Genomic DNA, 18,235 nt, shown 5'->3' on the forward strand with positions numbered 1-18,235 from the left:
CGGGGTGCAGGTGGGAATTTGTTTGCCATGCCCAAATGCCAGCATCCATCCTCCTGATTTGAAGGTTGGTAGGAATAAAAATAGAGAGAAGCCCTCTTCCCCTGAGCTGTGTGAGATGTAGGCAGGCAGGTCTGGGAAATAACTGCAGTGTTAACGAAGCATTAGCAGCTTTGCTTTTCCTCCCTCATATGCTACTATCATTTCATGTCACTGAACCAATTCTCATACAATTGTCTGAGGCTCCAAGTGGAAAAAACTCATTATCCTTCGAGTCCAGCTGTTAAGAATATGGGATTATGTTGTATTTCCATCTGCAATACAGCAGAAGCATTAGCTCTTTTTGAACTATGGCCAGGAGGATGCAGATTTAATTGCCCTCATAGCTCCTCCTGCTTCAAAATAAAACCATCTTTCAAAACCATTGCATTTTCAGAACTCTTTCACTTGAAGTAAGTGACCTGGTTCCCTCAAACCTGAAGAGTTTAACCAAGAGAGGGTTCTATTGCTCTATTCCTGCCAGCCAACAATGGCTTGCATGTGTTTATACAAGCAGCTAAATTTCACCTTGAAACCTGAATTTTAGGCAGTCGAGAAAGATCAGAAAACCCAAGAGAATGGAGCCAAGCCCTGCTCACTGTTAAAACCAGGAGTGTCCTGAGTGTTCACTGTGTGGTGAAACTGTTATGAAAGAGGGTCACTAAGTGAAGGAGGGAGATGCTGAAATCCACAAACCATGATTTATGGAGAAAGTTTGTTTTATTGGTTTATAAATCACACCTATCTCGTTATTAAAAAAGCTCTTTATCAACTTAAAACATTACCAGAGCCAACATATAATATACATATTTAGAAACTCCTCACGTGATTCCCAAGTTAACAGTCTAGCTTGTTCTCTCCTATCTGAACACTTCCTTACTGCTCATTAAATTTTAGCAGCCAAAACATGCAAATCTAACGTAACATACCTGCTGTACTGAGATCCTGATTTTTCAACATTAGTGCAAGGCTTTTCCACACTCCAGCAAAGCAAAGACTCAGTGAGTTTTAGATTTAAACAGGAAAATGCTAGGACGTTTTACATGAGATTTTTCTGAGGGTGCAAAAGACATGTATTATAGAAATAAAACTGTAGATTGCTGTTTTGATAATATATTTGACCCAGAATTTACCTTTATTCCAGGTACTTTGGTTCTGAACAATCTATAGCAGCATTTTGACAGAGAAGTGCAGCTCCCTTCAAAGACAGCTTATACAATGTATTACCAACAGAATAATGTTGGTAATAAAGGTTTTTTGTTTGGTTTTTTTTTTTGAGTTACCCATGGGCTGTACCTGATGAAGAGGATTTTACTCTCCATTAACACACAACTCCAACCCCTGTGCACACACCACAGGTGGAGTACACAGCCTTGTGAGCCAGACCTGATAAGCCAGGTAACCCCGAGCACATTGTCCCACAAGGTACATTCTGACTGAAGTAAGACACTGCAGGTGAGCACAGCTCCTTACAGCGAGCAACGCTCCCTGGGAGTGTTGATGGTGTCCCCCTAGAGCTTGCTGTTCTGCTGGAACTGGGCCACCAAGGCCAGCACCTGCTCGGAGGCTCTGACCTGCTTGGAGGCCAGGTACAGGGCACTGTTGGAGGCTGTCTCCTCCAGGAAATACCTGTAGTTGACCATCATGCCACAGGAGGCCCCGATGCCCCGGGGGCTGCTGTCCCCCATCCAGTTGATCCTCCAGAGCACCGAGCCGTTCTGCAGGTGGAAATTGGCCACGGGGTTGAGGGCATAGCCCCGGTGCTTCTCCCCATACAGGTACCAGGCACAGAGCCTCATCAGGGGGGAATGCAGCACCTCAGTCAGCTTTTCTGACCTCACCCACTCGTTGGTGTTCAAGAGTTTCTTTAGGGTGTTGCTGGTGGGGTCTCCTGTGAGCTCAGAGATTTCCTGCCATTCAGATTCTGTAAAAAGTTCATTCCTTCCCTGTTCTTTTGTCTGGGAGGAGAGGAGACCAACGAGCCATTTTGTGAATCCTGGGATAGGTGAAAGTGTGGAAAAAGCTTCTATCTGAGGAAGTTCTTTCTGCAAGCAAAAGGAAAGAAAAAATAAATCATGAGTTTGGTCATGATTGGCACAGGGAAGTTTGAGTCAAGGGGCAGCTGAAGGCCTTTGGTTTTTGGCAAGTGAAAACCAGGGAATCTGAGAAGCAACTGATACACATGGACACAAAAAATGGCAAAAAATCCCCCTGGCAGTAACAGGTTAGTGATGAGAAGGCACTGGGAGCACGCAGAAAATTTTAACACTGACTGAATCCATTCCTCACACACCATCTCTATAAAAGCACTTTTGCAGTACTTAACACCACTGGGTTCTGCTGTTATCCTTTTACAGGCAGAAATAAACATAAAATCACAGGCCATAAAGAAGTGATTCTGATGAGAGTATTTTTTTAATAGACATGCAAGTTTGGAAAACCATTTAAATACTATTTATTTTTCACATATAACTTTTTTTTTTTTATATCAAGGGCAGTTTATTATTTTAGTCTATTGTAAAATCAAGAGGTACTATTTTTAGATTTTTATGGAAAGAAGTATTTCCTGCAGTTTTGAATGAAGTTCTTCATAAAGGCCAGCTACCTTTAATGATATTCCCTAAACCAGCAAGAACTACTAAGTGTGTGATTTTTTTTTTTTAATGCAAATATAACACTTGTTATAACCACATAAAACTTCTTCTCTGCTCCTACTAATTTCTGATTAAACCTTGCTAACTATGAAATCATGTAAAGCAAAACATACATAAGGAAAACCGTGTTAGCTTTGGGGCTCACCAGTGTGAAGAATAAAGTCACTGTCACTTGGAATGAACACAAAATGCATCAGGCAACCCTCCTGGAGGAGTGGGGAACCAAGGAACAGAAGGAAGACAGAGCTGAGCTGAAACCACCCCAGCGCTGGTTTAATTACTGTTCCAACAGAAGAAATGGTAAGAACCAAGACATTCATCAACGTTACACAAGCATCTTAATGTCAGCAGAAAATTGCCTTTAAATGACTACAAATGGCGCTTTTTCTACCTCGAGGATTACCGAGGTAACCATTAAAAAGCCATCAGGGCTCAGCTGGTGCTGCCAGGTTGCGAGAGCTGCAGCTCCTCGCTGCTGCTGAGCTCCACAGCTGCCACCTGCAGCCTGCTCCGGGAGGCCGCAGGCTCAGGGATGCTGTGGCCATCTCGAGATTCTCAAAACCTCCTCCCTTCCCACAGCAGCTTCCCAAATACGGCTCTGCTGCCCTGTGCCTTCCAGCAGTGTGACACACAGCCAGCCCTGCAGCTTGGTGACACGGCTGGGTCACCTGCCCTGAGCTGAAGCTCTTTGTTATTTAGACATGTCAGCCCCAGAATTCTTTTGGGACCTGGCAGGACAAGAAGAGCAGATCAAGTTGCACCTTATCAAAGAAACACCTCAGTTCATCTCCTTACAGAACCAGATAAAGAAAACCAAGCAAATTATTTCCTAAAAACACTCATTTATCTATCTTGTTGAACAAAACAGCATTTTTGCCATCAGAGCTCCCAGGAGATCCTGACTGGGTCATGCTCACAACTGCTACAACTGCCACACTCAGATAGTGAATTCTAGAAAAGAAATAGAAGCTTTTTTCAGGTTTCCACTACAAGACATGATAATATTTTATTTTTAAGAGCAATTCCAAAGCTGATGTCCTTAACACCATCTGTGAAATCCAACCATCAGGTTTCCTTGCACGTGAATTTCATAAAATTAAAAAGTTCCTTTACAGCCATCTCTTACACTTCTGTTTTGCTCCTGAACAGAGCAGGGTTCTCACTCAGGAGCTGAGTACTCCATTGCTTCCACAGGGTACCAGTTCCAATCCCACCTCCCAGCCTGCAGAGCCCAAGGGCACCTGTGCACCACCCACCATGACAAAAGGGAAAATTAATTATTTCCTCCCCTCTCCTGTGGTAATTACAACCTCTGCAAAGTTCCTAATGAAACAACTGACAGGGATTCCTGGGGACATTGACAGCTCCTTGTTCATCACCCCTTTCAGGAGTGACCTGCTCACCAAGACAGCCCCAAACACTTCACAGGTGTTACTCTACTAAAAACACCAAATGGAAAATCGTGGGGTTTTTTACTTCTCAGGACAGATAAGACATGGGGAAGTGACCCCATTTTGAAGTGACAGTACCAACTACTACATATCTGATAAAAGCTTTATTCAGAAGCTTATCTGGGGCATCCATTTCTAGTGGAAAAATAAATAAATGCACTGGAGTGGGCACATTTATGCTTTGCTAAATTGATGTGCTGGTTTCTAAGGCTATTGGTGGAGATCCATTAATGTTTACTTTCCTGTCAGAAACCCACACACCATTAAGAAACAGCTGCTAGTTTTGGTTCAGGGTAGATTTCTGTGTTTGATCGTTGCTTTTTGCTGTTGTTTTCTTTTTTCTTTCCTTGCAGAAGAGCACAGATTTCTCCCATTATCCCTATCTCATCTGAAACTGTCTTGCACTCTGAAAGCTGCAGTCCAAGGTCACATTTTTCATCAATGAAATCAAAGCCTGTTTTGGAAATTATGATCTCCCCAGGTCACCTAGATCAAATTAAGGTAGCAATTATCAACAGCCCAAGCAGAAAGCTAAAATCTGCCACCAATTGTTGAGCATTCTATTGAGTCACACAGCAGCTATCAGTTTTCTCCCTCAAAAGCCACAGGCTATAAAATCCTAAGCAGTTTTCTCAAAGGCTTCAGCACAGTTATCTGTGTCTGTCATCTGCTGACTGAATTGCCATGATGTACCTTCTGCAGAGCCACAGACTGCTTAGAGTGGCTATAAACACATTGGGAATTAAATGTCTGGCTAATGAGAAATCCATCTACCTCCTCGTTCACCAGCACCTATCAGCTTGCTAGAAATGATCTGTCTGCACCCAATTTGGGGTTTGTTTGCTTTTTTGTAGTTGTCTGAAATAGTTTCAAAATCCAATTCATTTCTGGGAACAACACAAGCTTCAATTTCAGAAATACACGAGATCATTTTTTTGTTGCCTGCTCCCTGCTTTATATACATTAATATAAACAAGGGACTGCACAGAATGCCTACACAGCCTATTCCCAGATTTGTGCAGGGAGAACTGGGATCAAAGTGGTATCAGTGGCCTAATGAATTCATCCCAAAATAATCCCAACAGGATATGCTCAGAAACAACAGAAGCCTCTACACAAACCCCTTCTATATTATCTGTGTAGCAAACTTTTGCCAAGAAACTGCCAAAACCAGAATAATCTGCTCCTGAGAGCAGCACAGCTTCTCCCAGGATTTCCCTTGTAGGTGACACCAGGTCCAATTCTGATCTCCAGAATACCCCCCCTTTACCCAATTATACAGAACAATTCCTGGGGAAAATGCCAAACCTTAATGCCCAGGTAAAGGTTAAGGATTCCAACTGCAAACTGTGCACAGAGGGGAAACTGAGGACCCCACTGTGTGCCTCAACTTCATCCATCCTCCACCTGCTTAAATCAGTGAGACCCAAAAGCAGCAGCCATCAATTTGTACACAGTGCCTCAGACTAACAGTGCTCAGCCCTGGGATGTGAAATCTTTACCAGTTTTTCCAACAGTCCTAGGAAAAACCCATTTCCAAGGAATGCTTTCAGGAGGGAATCAGTGCTTGGCATCCTTTGAAGGTGACAAGTGCTGCCCCACACATGCTCATGTTTAGCAGTGACCAGTTCAGGCAAATGAGCAAGAAGATTTCTAAAAAAAATTAAATTCTATTTTAATTGTGTATTAATGAGATATTAAGAAGTATGGTATTAATTGGATTTACAGCCATCATTTTCTAGTTTAGATCAAGGTTGCAGTACAGTTTTTTGAAATCCTGACAGATGAAGGCTTTGATGCAGAGGGGTTCTCAGCTCACCCCTAACTTTGTACATGTCTTTTCCTGACCTAATGATATACATTCATGACAGGTCCAATTTGGAGTTTTCCTCGTGAAGAATGACAGCTGGGATTTCAGTTTGGAGCTTACAGTGGCACTTACAAGTAGAAGTGTCAGAGCAGGTTACATTAAGGTAGAAGTCAGGTAAAGGATTTTTACTGGAGGATAAAAGAAGTTTTAAGAGCTTACAGCTCCTTGGGACAACACAACTCAAACAGAATTCTGCAGACCAAACAGATACCCACAAAAGTTAGCTCAAATGGCAAGTTATAAAAGTGTCTCAATCATCAATTTAAATAAAATGAAAAACAAAATCTTAAACCCTTTCAAATGGTCTCCTCTTCCCAATGCATTTTATTACCAGTTAAATTAAAGAGAGTCTCAACTTCTGTAACCTGGAACACTTGGTGATTTAGCAGCACTTGAAAAAGAGATTTGTTTATTGCAAAGCCATGCAAAGGTGATACAAAAAATCCTCTTCCTATCAGAGACCTCACCCATCTATTTTTACAAAGGCTGCTGGACAATGGCTTAATGAGATGTAATTTTTGACCCAGGACTTTTTTGCTGAGGCTGGATTGTTTCAGCTGCTGTCACCAAGTCCACTCAGCACTCCTGTACACCATTTGTCCCTCCTGAAGTGACTGTAATTCTGCTCCCAAGAATTATGTCCAACCTGAATAGAGACAACCTTGGCAAGTCCTTTGCTGCACCTGAGCAGAGAGAAAGAGAGCACATGTGTGCAATTAATCCACAGAAAAAGGACTTCCAGAATTTTGGGAGCCAGGCAAAACAGGCTGCCAAGAGTATTTACTCACTGCATACCCTGCCTTTGGCCTGAACAACCCTGACTTTGTAGAAATTCCACAGTGGAAGTATTTTGAAGCTGAAATACAGAGGGTCTCTCTCCTCTGAGGGGTGAGGTCCCCTGAGATGGGAGGCACAATGTTTGCAGCTGAAGCTAAACGAGGAGGCCTTGTAGAAGAGCACCAAACCATTGTGGGAAGAACAGAAAAATGACTTAAATTCACTTCACAGATGTAAAACGTGCAGTGGGAAATGGTTCTTGCAGCACTCAAGACAAACTCAAGGACAACACTTTGGAATGAAGGTGGAGAAAGCATGGAGGAGTGTGAAGAACAGGAGAAAGAAAAACATTAACATCAAACAGTGAAGAGAAAAACTACTGGAGAGCCACATCCCCAATGGATAAATATTCCTGGATTATCCTTTCCATGTTCTTTAGCCCTAGGGTGGTTCCCTTCCAAAGAGGAATGGTGCAGGGCAATGCACAGAGCTTGTTGCACATTTAATCTGTGCACACAGACCTCAACAAACACCTCAGTCCACGTCCAATTTGTCACACAACAATTTCCTACCAGCAGGTTTTTCACAATACCTTTAAGCAGTGTAGGAAATTTGAGTAGGGAGGAAGATCTCCACCTTTGGCATTGCATGGAAAGCACTCAAGTTTTCAATATTAAGAAGTTGTTAAAGACTGAGGGATTAATTTTAAGATTAAAATGTATTTAAAGGCATCTCAGCAAAGAGTTTCCTTTGATGAACACTAAAGAGGGGCTGGGTTTCAAACACTGAAATATAAAAACTTTGGCATAAGTAGAAATAAAAAACACACTCTTCTGTTGGACACACTGAATTTTAAAACCTGCATTAGGTTATCTAAGCATGATGTGTCTGTTTGCCTTTATAACTCACAACTCTGCTGGTGTTGCAAGCAATTAGTGATGGACAGATACAATGTCAATAGGGTTATTTTATGAGAGCAACTCAATTATCCAGAAATTATTTTTCAGATGTGAAAGCAGATAACTGCATGAATTTATTCCAATTTCCCCTCAGTCAAGATCAGACAGATGGCATGGCCTAATTATACCTGGACTACTGCACTTTCAACAATTAATCTAAAAACCATTCCAAAAGCAAGAAGAAACAAAATACAGCCAAAATATCCATTAAAAATAAAATTTAAAAAAAACCACCACAACCAAAACTACTTCAGGGCAGCCAGCTATGATTCAGCAATTAAATGATCTATCACTTTCTGGCAGTAGAAGTTTGGAGCATCCAATTTTAAGATATTTTTGTAAATAGAACTGAAGTTCTAAATCACAGACAGTTTTCCAGACATTGTCACTAATCCAGATGTGAAACAATGAATATAAACACAACTAATGATCATTACTTTTAAGTGGTAGATTTGTCAGCAATTTAAGTAGTAAAGACTATTAAATAAAATAAAGTGCTCAGTGCAGGAACATGACTGGCTCTCTCACACCACTCTGTACATGGATTTTCATTCCTTTCTCCAGTTGCTTGGAAGAAGGTTCTCCAAGTACTAAAGCTGTTAACAATAATCCCTTAGCCTGCAATGATATTATCCAAATTCACAGAACTGACTGGCAGAGTAAAAGATTCTTTAGAATTTTAAGACATTTTCTTTACTATATTGCAAGACATATCTGGGCAAAGAAATCTCTCTCCTGTTTATTTTTCTCAATAGATGTATTCAGGGCACACATGCACACTGCATAAATAACCAGTGGCAATTCAGTATAACAAAGAAAGCAATTAACTAATTAATGAACAGGAAGTGTTTCTGTTCCTGGAGCAGCTGTAAGATTTTGGAAAAGGCACGGTCAGGTACTTTGAAGAGAGAATATCTTGATCAGGCTCTTATCACTCAACTGTGAGGTAACTAAATTGTATCAGAGCAGAACCTGAATTGCATCAGAGCAGAACACAGCTCTGTCAAAGGCACCTCCAGCAGAAATGTTCTTACTTGACTCCAGGCAACCACCCAAGGAATTCACACTGACCATGTCAGCTGTGGAACAGAATCTACATCTGGCAGACATCAGCCAAGAGCAGGAAATGCTCTTCCAGCCCTCCACATCTCCAAAGGCTGCTCAGGGAAGAAGTTCCAAGGGAAGGGGAAGCCCTAAGAACTAAACCATGCTGGGCAAACAGACCCTGAGCCCCCCTGCACACCCACCTGCAGCTCCTTGACAACTCTTTTGATGAGGTGAGTCCCAAGTTCCACTCCCTGCAGGCCCTGCTGAGTCAAACTGATGGAGTAGAAAATTGCTGTTGTGATTTTGTCTGCATCTTCTGTCTCTAAAGGCGGCACTTCTTTCACTATGGCCTGGGAAAATAAGGATTAAAAATAAAAAATGTTAATAATAGTTATTATCAGCATTATGGGGAGGTTTTTAACTTTTAAATGCATTAACACTTTTCCCCACTGTTTTATTCATTAACAATAAAAATCTGATAAAAAAGTAGGAACAGCTGCTTATTCATTAGTAAGTGCAGAGAGAAACTGTAACATGGTTTAAAGTTTTCAGAAGTAATTGCAACCACTTTGAAATTTTAGTCTCATTTTCTCTATATATTTCTTATCTTTTCTTATTCTTCTTGCTCTTGAGCAAACCCTCAAAATTTGAATTTCCATAATACACGAGACAGACAAAGTATCCCTGTAATTTTTTACGAGCTAATTCTCTCATCTCTAAAAAGACAAAAAAGCAAACATTGCCAAATTACAGGGAGCTGTGGATTTTTAAATAAGCACCCTGCAATTTGAGCACTTTGCCGTGACCCAAATGCCTCAGTGGCTGTACCTGGATGCTGCTGGAGATGTCACTGGTTAGTGCCACGTGCAGGACAATCAGTGGCTCTCCTGGGATGGCACAGTGAGAGAAGAAGTAGCACCTTCTATAGGCCCCAACTCGACGCTTCATATCAACCCAGTTTCTGACAGGGTGCACAGCTTCAGAACTCAAGGAGAGAATTTAAAAAATAAAATTACTCTTATCATTATTATCACTATTATCATTGTTATTGCTATTATTATTTCATTTACTGCCCTACAAGTTCAGTGCTCTTCCCACTGATGTCAGTGACAAAACTTTCCGATCAAAAAACAAAAAACAAGAGTCAGGCTGTGAATAATGTAAAATTGTCAGCAAGCTGTGCCAAAGTGGATTGTAAAGGAATATTGCACACCCACTCACCGGTGTGTTTGCCAAATTACCTCAAAGAGTGATTAAATATTACTAATGATCTTTATTTGGAATATTCAGCCTGTATGAGTTCTCTTTGTCTCATCAACACTTAAGTAAGGTACTTTCAGAACATCCCATAACAATAATCAGAGATTATTTTTTCTTCAAGATTTTATACAGTAAGGCAGCCCCCCACATAATGTTGTAATTTTCAACTTCACAACTTTGACTATTTGGCATAAATCCAGAAATCAGTGTTGTAGGTTCAGAAATCAATGTTACAGATTCAAAAAGCAACGCTGTAGGTTCAGAAATCAATGTTACAGATTCAAAAAGCAATGTTACAGATTCAAAAAGCAATGTTACAGATTCAGAAACCAATGTTGTAGAGCACACTGTATAAAAACTGTATAAAGGTGCTCTCTTCACATGTAGTTTACAAGTGATTTTGTGCACTTCACCAGCTCCAGCCAAAACCACTGCAGCACCTCTGGGAATGTGGGAAGAGTAACTGAGAAAGCTGGAAGGAAAGACAGCACTCTACCAGTGCAGTGTGGGAGCTACAGGATCAAATTATGGCACAAATGATCCCTTTACTCTTTACTTCAATCTGTTTTTAAATTGGGCTCTCAGCATGTTAATGCAAATATTTCATAATTATACTTTGCCTTCAGCTCAGAAAAGCAGAGTCTTGAAACCAGGGAATCTCTGCAGTCCCAAGCAGATATTCCATCACCTCTTCACCAGGGACTCCTTCCAGCCTTTAGCACTTACTCACTAATTTTCTGGAGTACTTCACAGGGTGACTGCCACGTGACCCGCTCCAGGTTGAGGAACCCTGTGCAGAACCACTCTGAGAGCATGTTCTTGAGAACTCCATTCATTTCCTGTAACAGAACAAAGAAGGAATGAGCTGCTGAATAAGCAAGGTAGAACGTGGAAATGTGAGTGAAGATAACCTTGATTGACTCCCAACTACAACACTGGGAGCTTAAAGGAAACTTATGGATCTGTTTGAGAAGATTAATCACAAAATAGTCCGGGACTGAACCAGGGAAATCCTTGAAGGGATTGTCTGTAGTGCAAGCAGGGACAGGGAAGATCAGGAAAAACACTGTGGACAAAAAGCAGACAATGGGTAGAAGGTTTTGAGCAAATCTGACCAGGGGCTGCAGTCTCACAGTGGCTCAGATTTCAGTACAGTGGAAATATCTTTCAACAGGATGCAGACAGAATTTTTCTTCTCTAAAAACATGAAAATATTTGAGCACGAAAAATAAAACCCAGCAGCATAAGACAATAGAACTGGAAAATCAAACCAGTTTTGGAACAGTATGAGATTAAACCCAACTGCAATGTCAAACCCTTTCACTGTGATTCACTGTAACAGTGATTTTTATATTCCCTACCAACTCCCTGCTGCCTGTATTATTAAAGATTTCCTGTCTAAATTTATTTGAATTTAACAAGTATTCTTGAACTCAGCACAGCATGAATATCCCTAAAAGAGATCCCAGAGCTTGTTCTGCTTTTTCCATTTGCCTTGTACACAGGACAGAGTGTGATACCAGCACCAACTTACCAACAGCCTGATCAGGAACCTGGGCTTGCCTGAAACTAACTTAACAACCATTTACTTCAAAACAAAAACTCCTCATCTTCCACTCTTTATTAAATGGCTACTGCTGCACAGAGAAGAGATAAAAATTAAGCTCCAATGTACTTTAGCTTGCTACATTAAAGAAAAACAACTGGAAAAACATGTAAATCTAATCAGAAAACCTAAAACATTTTCCCTAAGTTCAGATGTAGTCTCAGGACTGTCCTAAAAAGTAAAAATATTTCCTATTATAACCTAATCAAGATGAAAGTTGTAGAGCCACTTGTCAAAAGACAAACATCAAGGAAGGTTTCTGCTGGCCAAAGTAACTGCTACATGTATTCCAAGACTGAATAAAAGGACAGGTTTATTCCTTAGCATACTAGAAAAAAAGATTTTCAAATCCAGAAGAAACAGCCATTCATCTGCATAGAACAATTCTGTCCTCCATGATAATTCTTTTTCAGTGCCTTTTTTCTAAACAAATATATTCTGATTGGTTTGTTTATTCTGACTTTAAAGTACTTCCCTTGTGAATCCTTCTTTCTGCAGAGCTCTGAAGTTTTTTGATAATAACCATAACTTTGGTCAAATACCCCATGGTGTAGTGGGAGTCTCCAGGCACTCCAGGATTGTTTGGTTTGTTTTCTTTTGTAGGGCCACACTGTAAACCAGAAAAACGAGCTGGAATTGTGAGATCTGGGGGCAAAGGAACAGATTCTTCAGGCTCTCTTGCCATCCATGTGCTTTTTGAACAGCAGTTCAGCTGCAGTGCAGCAGGCAGAGAGGGAATGGATGGCAGCACTCCTGCTGGCAGCATTTCCACATTCTGCTCTGCATCTCCTGCAGTCACAAGACTCAGGAGGAGCTCAGGACAGTCATCCTGCATGGAGAACAGTGGGAACACTGGAGTCATGAGTTCTGCTCCTCTGAAGGTTTAGCAAGGGATGCCCAGGCTGTTTGCATTAACTCCAGGGTGCAGCTGGACAAAAGCAATGCAGCTGTAAGCAAAGAAGAAGCACATGTGCTTTCAGTAATGATCTGGGGAGAAACAAATATTGTTTATGGGGAATCACAAGTCAAACAACCTGTCAGCTGTGAATAACAAAGTTTTATAAAACAGGGCACTGTGCAGGAATTGGAATGGCTCCAGGTGGAAAGGACCTGCCACCACCACTGTGTCCAACCCCAGCTGGGCCTGGAGAACAGGACACAGGGAATGGCTTCAGACTGAAAGAGAGCAGGTTTAGATGGGATGTTAGGAATAAATTGCTCCCTGAGAGGGTGGAGAGGCCCTGGCACAGGGAACTCCCCATCCCTGGAATGTCCCAGGCAAGGCTGGACAGGGCTTGGAGCACCCTGGGATAGTGGAGGTGGCCCTGCCCATGGCAGGGGTGGCACTGGATGGGCTTTAAGGTCCTTCCCAACCCAAACCCTTCCAGGATTCCATGATTCTGGGCTGACAAAACTTTTCAGTGCAGAAAGACACCAAAGCTTTCACTATCCAAAACTGCGTTTAACTCACGTCATCTAAACAAGATTCTGACTTGGGTTTAATATCTCAGTGTACAGGACACTTCCAAAAATGTCCTGTCCCAACAAGGCCAGGCTCAAGTTTGGGTCTCTTATTTTGCAGATTTAGTGGCAGGGTCTCTTATTTTGTAGATTTAGTGTCCGGTTCTCTTATTTTGTAAATCAAGTGGTATGTAAATTCTTACTTTCATTTCAGATGCCTTTTTAGTCATAAAAATTACATCTGCAACACTTCATTAAAAAGAAAAGCAAACACATTCATTATTCAGCATCCCAGTGTTAAATCTGAGCAATAAGACACACTCAGATTAGTATTTCAAATTACCAGCTATACTTCAATTTCTGCTAGCCAAGTTTAATAAATTGTGGTTATTTTTTTCTCGTTCCGTGTTCTTGCCACGAGACAGCAAATTACAGCCTTTTTAATCTTCACAACAAGTACCTATTTCTTGGGCAACAAATGGGAAAACTCTTATGAAAACCTCCAATTAATTATTTTTTATTAAGAAGAAATACTTCTCTGATGAGGGAAATATTTCACTTTCCCTCTCAAACTACCAAATAAAATACCCTTCAGAAGAGTTGAGTTTTCCCCTGGTTTTGGAATGTTTGAAGCTTTCAACTTGATTTATTTAATTTGGGACTTTGAAATACTTGGCAATATCAGAGTAGATCCGTGGGTGTCTGTGCTGGGGAGGTTGATTTGGTTTGTTTTGGGTGGGGTTTCAGGGATTTTTATTCTGTTGGGGTTTTTTTTTTTATTTTTCCCCCACAAATTACCTTCAGAATCCACACAGAGAATATCCCTGGTGAGATACTGGAAGAATATCCCACCAGCAACACAGGATTCAGCAGTGACACCAATTAAAGGGGACTGGTTTCTGCTTTTTTATTGCTAATAGTAATTACTGCAGTGATAATGGCAGTGCTGAAAACTCTCCTGGCTCTTGTGGCTTTTATTACTGGGCATCTTAAAATTAAAATCATTATTTCTTCCCCCCCCCCTCCCCCTCATTTCTGCTCATTTGGACAATGAGTAAATTGTGCTCAAGCACTTTCAAGTGACTTAATCACTTAAATATGATATTTCCCTGCAATCTGTTGAACAAACACAAAATAGAAATCATTCATCACCCAATATCTGTGCAGTCTGAGCAGCTTTTATGTTGAAAGTGCTGAGAAAATAGAAAAGTATTTCATATTTACCACACAGCAATGGGCAATCCTAGTTTTAATAGGTCTTTCAAATTACAAAGTAAAAACTAAGGACTGGCTAAGAAATATTTCAGACAGTTTGAGCAAAACCAAAATCCCAGGAGGCCACATAATGCATTCTGTAATTCTCCACCAGCATCAAGGAGATCCATTTAATTTTATTCCCACATTTCCTTGTCAGTGCAGACACAAATATACAGAGGTTATAAAACTCTTGTTGCACAGTTGTCTTTATGTTAGCATTGAAATCAACTCTAATGAAATGGCTACACAGGACTTTTGATAGACAAACACCAAACACTTTTTTATGGAGAAACTTTTAACAATGATGGTGCTTCCTTTTTTTCCCAGTAGATCAACACAAGATCAAGATTACAAATACACTCCAACCACTGCTTAATTATGGAAGGAGATTTATAGATAAATCAGTTTGATAAAAATGCTCTCTTTTTCATTATTTTTTGCCAGCAACTTGAACTTTTCACTGACTTTTTCTAAATCCTATGAAAGACGAAGAATACTTTAAAAGCAATCGTTGGATGATTTTCTACCTGAGATCACAATGTTGTGAATTTTTCACTAGTCATATTTCAAGGGCTGAAATAAGCAAAGTGAAGCAAGCAAAAAGTAACAAATCTCAAGAGGAAAACGCTGGCACAGGAAGAGTAAAATGTTGCAGGTGAGAGGGTTCTGAACAGCAAGAGAAAGAACTGCACCCATGAAACAGATTATTAGCAAATTTCACTCCGTGCATTGCAAGAGCTCATCAGAAATTCAACCGTTTATAAGGACAGTGGAAAATCAATGTCCTGTGGTGAAAAGAAGGAACAGAACACATGAAAAGAACATAAGAGAGATAGGACAAAAATTGAAACAGCAAGATAAAAAATCATCAAGCCCAGCTCTACTGTAAACTAACTTTTAAAACAATGTTTTGTGTGCCAGCACTTCCCAGTGTCACTGTATTTCTTCATAGCCAGGGCCACTTCCTTCCTGAGTGTCAGCACAGGCAGCTGCCACTGCTGCCATGGCCTGGGGACAGGCTCGTGTCTCTCCAGAGAACCTGGAATCATTTCTGTTGGAAAAGTCCATCGAGTCCAGCCTTTGAGCATCACCACCCTGCCACTAAGTGCCATAAGCAGTGGTACATCTCCAGGGATGGGGACTGCACCACCTCTCTGGGTCTGTTCCAATGTTTAATCACCCTTTATACAATAAATTCTTATTTATGTCCACCCTGAGCCTGCCCTGGCCCAGCCTGAGGCTGTTCCCTCTGCTCCTGTCCCTGTTCCTGGGGAGAAGTCCAGGGAGAAGACCCCCCCGACTGTCCCCTCCTGGCAGGAGTTGTGCAGAGCCACAAGGTCCCCCTGAGCTCCTTTTCTCCAGGCTGAGCCCCTTCCCAGCTCCTTCAGCCGCTCTTCATCGGACCTGGCCTCTAGACCCCTCCCCTGAACCCACCCCAGCACTGCAATGTCGTTCTCTGAACCACCCCAGCACTGCAATGTCCTCCCCTGAACCACCCCAGCACTGCAATGTCCTCCCCTGAACCACCCCAGCACTGCAATGTCCTCCTCTGAACCACCCCAGCACTGCAATGTCCTTCCTGAACTGAGGGACCGTAAAGCCCCCAGCAGTGACCTGGCTTCCCGGGACTGCCTCCCAGCCTAACACGGCTCCAGGAGCAGGACGCCCCAAACCACATCCCCCAAATTCCCTCAGAGATAGCCAGGCCAGCCCTCACCTTGACGTGGGGCCCGTCCACCGCCTTGCTGGCCAGCCCCTCCATCAGGTCGGCCCTGAGCTCCACGAGGAAGCGCAGCCCGCCCTCGAGGCGGCTCAGCTGCTGGAAGAGCCCTCGGTACTGGGGGTTCAGGTAGTAGCGGAGCCGGTCCTCGGCCTGCAGCAGCGCCCCGGGCTCCCTGCGCTGCTCGCGGGCCTGCAGCACCTTGGCGGCGGCCTCGGCCACCCGCCCGTGCTCCACGCCGAAGTCGCGGGCCAGGCGGGTGAGGAGCTCGGCGCGGGGCGGCCCGGGCTGCAGCCCGCGGTAGAACCGCACGAACTCCGCGCCGCGCAGCTCGGCGGGCGGCGGCGCCTTCTCCTTGGTCTCGTAGGGCGGCAGCGGCGGCACCGAGCGGCGCAGCAGCTCCTCCATGCCCGGCGAAGCGCCCGACGAGAGGCGGCGCGGGCCCCGCGCGGCCCAGAGCAGCGGGCACAGCCGCCTCATCCCGCACACCGCCGCAGGCCGCGGCGCCGCCCGCCCCGCCGCTCCGCGCGCGCTGATTGGCTGAGACGGCAGAGTGACAGCGCGTCCGGCCAATGGGAAGTGAGGAGAGCGTGGCGGGGCTGGGGGTGTGTGAGGGGTGTGTCGGCCGCCATGTTGAGTGTGGCGGTCAGAGGTCACGGGCTGTCCCCTCATGGCACCGCGCTGCCCTCAGAGTTCACCGCGCTGCACTTTGGAACCGTAGAGTCACATGGGACACTATGCCAGGCTGCGCCAAGGGAGGGTCAGGTGGGACGTTAGCAGGAATTTCCTCACAGAAAGGGTGGTTAGACTTTGGGCTGCCCGGGGAGGCGGTGGAGTCACCTCCCTGCAGGTGGCACTGGGTACCGCGGTCTGATGGAGAAGTTGGTGTTCGGTGACAAGTTGAACTTGATGATCTCAGAGGTCCTTTCCAACCGAATTGATTCTGTGATTCCGCGAATCATCAGGATTGGAAGAGACCTTTGGGATCACCCAGCCCAAGTGTTCACCCAGCGCTGCCGCTGTAACCCTTAACCCACAGCAGCAAATGCCAGATGCAGACACAGAAACATCTCCAGGGATGGTGACTCCACACCTCCTTGGGCAGCCTTGACAGGATAGGGATAAAATGTTTCTGTCTGTGTCAGATTCCCAGCACAATGTCTTTGGAGACAGAGGAGTAGACAAGAGCTTCCACCAAAAATCATGATGATATTTCTGTATGCAAATATAGAAATTTTTTTAAATAGCAATTCTGCAGTTTCAAATAAAGATGCATTAGATAAGTATGGCTTTTTGTACTTGAAAACTAAAATAAAACATTTTTACCCATGCTTCATAAAAAGAAGTGGACAGAGTTTATTTTTTTAACAAAGGAGAGCTAGAAAACCAACTTTCCTTCTATATATTTAATAATGATCTTAAATCTGCTGTGCTTGTTCAATGTATGATTCTGTAATACACTTAATCACAATTTGATGCAGATTTGTTTGACATAAGCCCTAAATCTGTGCTAAAATTAGTCTAGGTAGTGTTTTCTATTCAATGAAAGCCTCATGGACCAGCTCTGTTTCTGAGTCAGAAACTTCAAGAAGCCTGAGATAGAGATGTTAGCACAAGGGGAGAGTGGTGATGAAAGATGAACGCTCCAACCTGCCAGAAAATGGTCAGCATTTCCCAGGATCAATTCCTTTTAAAAATCCTATCTAGAAATGCTTCTGTTCTTTCCATTTTGACAGCACTCTCAGATTGGCCTTGGGTAGGATTCCTGCAAGAACAGAGCTCTCTTGCATGACCCAGGGCCATGAAAACCAGCTGCCAGTGCTGTTCATCCCCAGAACCCTCTGTGGTGCAGCTTGTAAAGCTTTGTCAAGCAAGACATTTCTTTTGAAACCTTCTACTACTTCTTTTTTTTTTTTTTTTTTTTTTTTTCCCCAGGGAATACTTACTATCTGCTTCAGCTGCTGCTTGGAAAATGAAAACACATCTCTGGCTGTCAGGACCTGAGGGCACCATGAGGTGTCAGTGGCCCTGCCCAGCCTCACCTGGGACCTTCTCCATGGGTTCAGGAGCCCAATTTCAGCTCAGCCTGGGGGTCTGAGACCCTTCTGCCCAGGCTGCAGGGACCCCTCATCCCAAA

At 43.1% G+C, this 18,235-nt stretch overlaps 1 protein-coding gene across 1 annotated transcript; it reads right to left on the reverse strand.

Annotated features, from left to right (window-relative positions):
* Positions 1 to 737: 737 nt before the first annotated feature.
* Positions 738 to 16,601, reverse strand: MLYCD (malonyl-CoA decarboxylase). The gene is made up of 5 exons (XM_041400918.1): positions 16,096 to 16,601; positions 10,781 to 10,893; positions 9,623 to 9,779; positions 8,995 to 9,144; positions 738 to 2,081 (listed from the first exon to the last, which is right to left on the reverse strand). Exons 1-5 carry the CDS (start codon positions 16,576 to 16,578, stop codon positions 1,548 to 1,550), a joined length of 1,437 nt encoding a protein of 478 aa, XP_041256852.1. The 5' UTR covers positions 16,579 to 16,601; the 3' UTR covers positions 738 to 1,547.
* Positions 16,602 to 18,235: the final 1,634 nt, after the last annotated feature.

The sequence above is a fragment of the Onychostruthus taczanowskii genome, unplaced genomic scaffold, assembly GCF_017590055.1.
Source record: "Onychostruthus taczanowskii isolate IOZ18803 unplaced genomic scaffold, ASM1759005v1 scaffold18, whole genome shotgun sequence".
NCBI lineage: Eukaryota > Metazoa > Chordata > Aves > Passeriformes > Passeridae > Onychostruthus > Onychostruthus taczanowskii.

Coding starts and splice junctions, on each gene's coding strand:
- MLYCD (XM_041400918.1), bottom strand. CDS start 16,578: ATGAGGCGGCTGTGCCCGCTGCTCTGGGCCGCGCGGGGCCCGCGCCGC. Junction 9,780..10,780: donor GTACTCCAGAAAATTAGTGA/GTAAGTGCTAAA, acceptor TCTCTCCTTGAG/TTCTGAAGCTGTGCACCCTG. Junction 2,082..8,994: donor GAGTTGTCAAGGAGCTGCAG/GTGGGTGTGCAG, acceptor TTTTGCTTGCAG/AAAGAACTTCCTCAGATAGA.